General features: G+C 36.5%; 1 protein-coding gene across 1 annotated transcript; it reads left to right on the top strand.

Annotated features, from left to right (window-relative positions):
- Nucleotides 1-5440: 5440 nt before the first annotated feature.
- LOC103478486 (urokinase plasminogen activator surface receptor-like) lies at nt 5441-6989 on the top strand. Its single transcript, XM_008432378.1, has 5 exons — nt 5441-5544; nt 5753-5869; nt 5943-6092; nt 6305-6412; nt 6522-6989. Exons 1-5 carry the CDS (start codon nt 5484-5486, stop codon nt 6710-6712), a joined length of 627 nt encoding a protein of 208 aa, XP_008430600.1. The 5' UTR covers nt 5441-5483; the 3' UTR covers nt 6713-6989.
- The last annotated feature ends 277 nt before the right edge of the window (nt 6990-7266 follow it).

Genomic DNA, 7266 nt, shown 5'->3' with positions numbered 1-7266 from the left:
CATTTGGCTTGCACTTCTCCATTTTGTCATCTTAAGCAACAGCATCTTATCAGTACATCACCACTAACGGACAATTTGGCTTATACTTCTCCTTTTGTCATCTTAAGCAAGAACATCATTTCATCGTGTGAATGTCACAGTCAGTTTCCGTAGGCGACCCTCTCTGTACAATAGTACAATTAATTTTAAAATGTAGGAATCAGGAATTACATTTTTAAAATATTTTGTTTTTAAAAGGTTCTTAAATTATTTTATTTAACCAGTTGTTACTGTATTTACATTTAATGTCCCATTAAGCATGGCAGTCTGAGCTAGGTCTAAGTTAAAGGTTTGTTTATTGTTTTCATAGCAACTTCATCACAGCTCTGATCAATATTACAAAGTCTTAAAACAGTCACCGGCCTTTCAAACGGTGTTCTTCACCGCAAAATATGACATCTCAATGGGAAATGAACACAACAGATCTGCTCATGGCTTTTGCAGAGTCTCTTAATGTAAGTCGTCCTCTGGTACTAAAACCAATAATATTCAGCAACAATCCTATCAGATATAATGATTGGAAGATTTCCTTTTAGATTCTTACCAACAAGAAAAATATTCCAGTTGACGAAAATACGCATCTAAGAAAGTATGTAAGTGGATCTGAACTCTCATTCTAAAAGTAGACAATTCAACACTTTATGAAGAAACTTAATTTGATTGATATTTGGAGGGATATGAATATGAAGGGTTTAAAATACTCCTGTTATTCAAATACTATACATAAATCACATTCATGTATCTATTGCTTTTTCATTTCTGCCATTTTGATACATAAAATAAAAGACTGTCAATATGATGACATCTTAATATGTAACTAAGCACCGAGTTCACTAATTTATGAGGATTTGAGACTAAAGAGAGACCCCTTTAGGTGGAGATTAAACAATGTCTCCTATACCCAGAAATTATACCTTTTATAGATAATCAAATTTGAAACCAATACAGATGAAACACCACCCTCGTCAAGGTGGGTTTGTCAGCGCCTGAAACTAGTTTGTTGAAGCATTTAAGGAAATGTATCAAGCAAAACTGGGAAAACTGGACAGTGAGTTTCTCTTTAACACCCAATCATCAAGTCACATGGATGATGTCTGAGAAAGACAAATCTGACTCATGTCAATCCTAGACCAATCAGGCAAACAACTTCACAGCACTTCTCTAGGGACAGTCTTATATAAGGTCATGACAATTATCAATAGCAGACCATTAACTACTGACCAACTGAGTGATCCATCAAACCCAGAACCCATCCATCCATCCATCCATTTTCTTTCACCCTTGTCCCTCAGTGGGGTCGGGAGGGTTGCTGGTGCCCATCTCCAGCTAACGTTCCGGGCGAGAGGTGGGGTCACCCTGGACAGGTTGCCAGTCTGTCGCAGGGCAACACAGAGACACACAGGACAAACAATCATGCACACATACTCACACCTAGGGACAATTTGGAGAGGCCAATTAACCTGACAGTCATGTTTTTGGAGGGAGGAAACCGGAGAAAACCCACGCATGCACAGGGAGAACATGCAAACTCCATGCAGAAAGACCCCAGGCTGGGAATCGAACCCAGAACCTTCTTGCTGCAAGGCAACAGCTCTACCAACTGCGCCACTGTGCAGCCCTCAAACCCAGAATCTTTAACACCAAACAGCATACTAACCATGAAGTCCAAGATCATTTCCCCACCTCCAAAAAGGTTTGTGAATGAAGAGCTTCATCTCCGTAAGAGATGAAACTCTTGTCCTTTCTGGAAAGGTGGGGAAGAGAGTATTTGTTAAATCTTCCAAGTAGACGAAATTGGACCAAAGAGCATATTCTAAGGTTGATGATGTTCTCCTGAAGGATAATAAAACTCCTCGCAACCAGTTGAAGTTTATCCTGGAAAGGATGGATGAGTGATTAGGGTGAAATTGTTGATGAATGAACCAACCCTGGATAGACAAGGAAAATGTACTTGTTGATCTGGAAAATCACATAGTTCAAACACAATTTTTGTCAACTAGTACTGAGGTTTGTAAAAGATTGAAACCAGGTACTAGGATGGTGAGTTAAAACTACCAAATTATATGTATTTATTAAAGGCAAAATTGATAAAATAAAATCTGGTAGAAGTGCATTTTGAAACCAAATATTTACATACTGAATAAAAAGTACCCCTGGGAACTTGGCAAACCTTTTTATGCTAAAACCTTAGGTAACTCTAGTGGCCTCAATTCTTACATTCTTCAGTGTTATACTCATTTCAGCAGTCATCCACTAAGATGTTTTGGCATTTTATTCAAAAAGGAGCAAATGTTTGTAAAATATTTCACATTTAAATAACATCAAAACCTTTAGGTTATTTCAAAATAATATTTAGTATCAAAAGGGCGATGAACACAAAATGATGTTTTTATTCAGAAGAAGCTGTTTTTTTTACTAAGCAATAACAAAAATAGCAAAGAAATTTTAAGGATGTCGTTAATTACAAAATTTTGCTTGGTCTTTGTTACCCATGTTTTTAGGCTTGTTATGAATTATGAACTGTTTCACTAGTGAAGTTTATCTGAGCTCATCACCTTGGAGGTATTGCCCTTCAATGCCTGACTGTCTTCTACATTTACAGCAAAAGTCATGTGTGGATCTGCCTGTAACATTCTGAAGACGGATGTGGAGCATGCAAAAACATGTTGGCCTCTTGCTGTTTTGATCCTTTTCAGCAAAGGGTGTAATAATATTTTGCACTGGGAAAAAGTGAAGCTGAAGCACTTTTTCCTAGTTGTAAGCATTGTAGGCTAAGCCACAAAGATAGTTATTCTATTTAAAATACATACAGAAATATGACAAATCTCTACTCAAAAATGTTATGTTATCCAAAATGCACATTAAAACTGGCAGTACTATATGGCTTTTATTTTATTTTTTTTTCAGACCTACATCGAGTCTGTGCGTACGTCTTTTGTGTCCATGGACTACTAAGAGTTAAAGTATTGCAAATTTTATAGTGCTGCAATGTTTGTTTGTTTTTAAAACATCGATCTTGGTGTAAATTGCCAGGTGTTTGGATGTTGCAGAGCTCTGTAGTGCAAACCTTTACACAGATATTACAATTTCAAATTTGACCAATCTATTAAGACACTGTTTAGGTATAACGTAATCTTTGCACTTGAAGTCAACAGTCTTCCTACTACCTACAGTCTAATAACATATATTTAAGTGAGGTAGTGAAGGACCAACGAAAATTGCAGTGCTTAAACATTTATAGTTGTGTGAGGAACATTCTGTTGTTTTCTCAGCTCAAGTTCCAGCGTGATTTAGTGCATATTTATAGCATTTCAGCATGTCAGAATGACTGCTTCACTACAACGACATGTTTGGATCTGCACATAGCTTTTTCTGAGCATAGACATGGAACATGCAAAAACATGTTCACCTCTTACTTGTTTTCATGCAGCAGTTTCCATTTCCTTCACAAAAAGGTTCTAGTGAAACGTTGTTTGCAAGTGAAGCACTTTTTGCCATGTGTAACTCTTGTAGTCTAAGAGTTATAATTTTAATATATTTTCCTTCAGCCAATTTGTAATAATTTTTTTTTACATTTACTTGTTTCTCTAAAATAATTCTTAATTAAGCTAGCAGCACCTGAAATTAATATTTGTATATGTTTTAGGATGATAAAACTGATTTGGCAGGAGGTTTGTATTCCATTTTCTTTGTGTGTGTTCCAGTGTGTTAAGCTGTTAATAAATAACAGTAAAGTGTCGATAATTTTTGCTTTGGGTCTAGCTAGTCTCATGGTAAAATGTAAGCATTTTAGAAATGCGATTACTTGTTGCATGTGGTGTGAACACTTTATGGTGGAGGATTTGCCCATAACATACCAAAGTTGTGCTAATTGTGTTTAGAGCTTTGAAAATGTGAAAACAGAATGGAAAAACAAATGTTGAATATTGAAGAAAAAAAATTGTAAATATGTCCTATAGCTAAAGTTGAAACCAGACATTTACAAACATCACATAGAAAGACATAAAAACTTTTTTTTTGTTGTCTAAGGTTTAATCAGAAAAAAAATATTGTTTTAGTCTGGATAGAATCACCAAAATTATTTATTTGGTAAATGTCAGATAACTTTGTGAGAAAGTTTTTTTCTTTTTTTGTAAATGTTTTTTAATTAAAAAATCTACATCTACAGAATAATTACTGTCTCTTTTTGATCATTTAATCGGATGGCACACCTGTGAATGTATTTTAGGGCCACACCTGGAACGCAATGCTTTTTAATTCAACATGATTTGAAAGGGTTCAATTTTAGCCGGATCCTGTCTTGGCCGGATCTGACTGTATATCTTGTGACTTGAACAGTTATGAGTAGCTTGCTATCTGAAAGCTGTGGACAACCCTGCTGTATAGCTTAGTGGGGTTCTCTATAGTCACAAACCCACAAGACTAATACAAGAAGAACTGCTCAGAACTGAAGGCATCAGTGAAAACAATAATGTTTTCACTGGTAGTCGGCATCTCATTTTCACATTTTAAGCATAATCTATTCATATATGTATAGGTGTCCATAAAAAAGTAGTCCAAAATGGTCCGTCCCATGCATGACTGTCCTAAACCAACAGATAGGCTAAGAGAGTTGTTCAGAAAAACATAAAGCATATGGTAACCCAGCATGAGCTGCAATAACCTATAATTTGAAAATGGGTGAAGATTATTTATGTGTGCTCCACAAATCTGGAAGAATTCCATTTAAAAAAATAAATAAAAATTCTGTTCGTAGATTGTCACAAGTCTAGGCTACACCACAAAAATGAGGTGTGGCATGCTTTAAACCATTGCATCTAATCAGCTGCATTGCTGTTGGCGAAGTAAGACTAGGTTGGCAGTCTTTCTGGCTGAGTGTCACTCCTTTCTAATCCTATGAACTGGTAGATTGGCCATAATGAGCAGATCTGAGTCAGAGAAAAAGTTTGTCATTTTCAGGTTGATGTTTTTATTCAAAGTAACAACTGGAACAGTGAGAATGTTTTTTGTGATATTTGTTCATGTTTTGTACAGTCTTTATTTGTTCTGTTTCATTTTCACAAAACTTTGTTTATTAAGTTTTAACTTTAAAAGTATTGTTGGTATTCTCTCTTCCTCTCCCTCTCACTCACTCACTCTCTTTCTCACCCACACACACACATACATGCACACACACACACACACACACACACACACACACACACACACACACACACACACACACACACACACACACACACACACACACACACNACACACACACACACACACACACACACACACACACACACACACACACACACACACACACACACACACACACACACACACACACACACACAGGCACACAGGGGAAATGAAGGAGTGGTCTGAGCGCCTAGCCCTACTCAGGAGAACCACATATAAAATGAACAGAGGAGATTCAAGCTTACTCAGTCAGGAAGATGTCTCTTAACAAATTGCACTTTGTCACACTGTTTGTCGGGATTTGGCTTCTTCCAAAAGGCAAGTTTTTTAACCTTTGTTATTTGCTTTGAGATGTTTAATTTTACTGGACTTAAATCAATTGTGGTGTAATTTGATTTTAATTGATTAATCGTCTTTTTACATTGCTACATTTATGTCTACTGTGATCTTGAGGGGGGATTTAAACGAAAGATTTAAAAAAATTGTTTAAGATGTATTAACACAGCATACTGGATTCTATTATCAGCCAACACCCTGGAATGTTTCAAGTGTGTACCGGACACATCTGGAACCTGCACTAACAAAATCCAATGCCCCTCACAGGATAATCAATGTGCATCAGTGAAAGTATTAAGATATACAGGTATTTTGTGCAATCTCAATTTGATTTGTGTCACCTAGTCTGCAAGAGTTACAATTTCTACTTTTAACTATAGGTGGTTCTGTAAACAATGAGACCAAATCTAAACAGTGCTTTCAACCTGGGGATTGTGTTGGAGGCTCAGTCAACTTTGGATCTGAGAAAACTGTTATTGTGAGCGACTGCTGCAACAACAGTGCTAACTGCAACAACAAAGATGCCTCTGGTAATTTGAACCTTGTTAAATTTGTATTCTTTAACCATGCAATGCTTTTATTACTAATGTGTTTAGCACCTATATTGTTGTTCTGTTCATCTACACAATAGATTCTTGTCAATGAAAAGTAAGTTAATTCAAAAACTGATAAGTTGACCTTTAAAAACTTAGTTTGGGAGTTCAGGCTGTGAAGATCTCTGCGTGCTTTTGTTGTATTTCAGGGCCTAAGTTCAATACAAATAATAAAAAGTGCTACAGCTGTGAAGGACAACAGTGCGTTAGAACTGAAGTCTGTAAGAATGAAGAGAACTATTGCATCAAAACAACAAGTGAGACTTCTGCTTCCCTTTCCTTATCATCTTATGAATATTCTAATGTTCTAATATGAAACATGTGGCCCACATTAATGCCTCTGTTTTTCACTCTCTCACATAAAAGGGGCAGGTCAGACCTTGAAGGGCTGTGCCTCCAAGATGATGTGCCCAGAATACGCATCAGAGTTTTTTAAACCGTACATCTTACCAGGAAGCAGCTGCTGCCAGGGAGACTTCTGCAACAGCGCCAGCGGTGCAAGTGCTGGCCTGCAGCTGTTGTGTGTGTCGCTGATGTTTTTGGTCTTATTTCCTTAGAAGATACACAAACATACATCAACCCAAAGCTTTCTATTGCATAAAGTTATTTGCAATATTTCAGATGTGGAATAAATCTCAATCTGTGCTTGTGTTTTTTTTTTTTCTTAATTTCTTAGAAAGCTGAAAAGTGGATTGTCAGAATCTAAAATTATACAACTTCAAGAGTTAAGGCAGAAATGAAATGAATGAACATTCCTCATTCAGTTGCCTAATAGAGGATTTCTTGTCATTTGTAATGTTAAAGGATTTTTTGAGTTATTAAAATGAGAAAAAACATACAATATGATTTTTTTTCCACATTATTTAAAGGGGCACGCACACACACACACACACACATATATATATATATACCACTTAGGATCAATTTCTCTGATTTTACTTTTTAAAGATATATATTTGAGTAAAATGAACATTGTTCTCTTACTCCAGGGGTGCCCAAAGTCAGTCCTCGAGGGCCGGCATCCTGCATGTTTTAGTTCTCTCCCTGGTGGTAGAAACGACCTTCTCAGCTTGTCAGTGTTCCTGGTAGGCCTCTAACGAGCCATCATTTG

Source organism: Poecilia reticulata, linkage group LG16 (genome assembly GCF_000633615.1).
Source record: "Poecilia reticulata strain Guanapo linkage group LG16, Guppy_female_1.0+MT, whole genome shotgun sequence".
NCBI lineage: Eukaryota > Metazoa > Chordata > Actinopteri > Cyprinodontiformes > Poeciliidae > Poecilia > Poecilia reticulata.
Note: the sequence above shows the minus strand (reverse complement) of the source record. Positions and strands in the feature narration are given on the sequence as shown.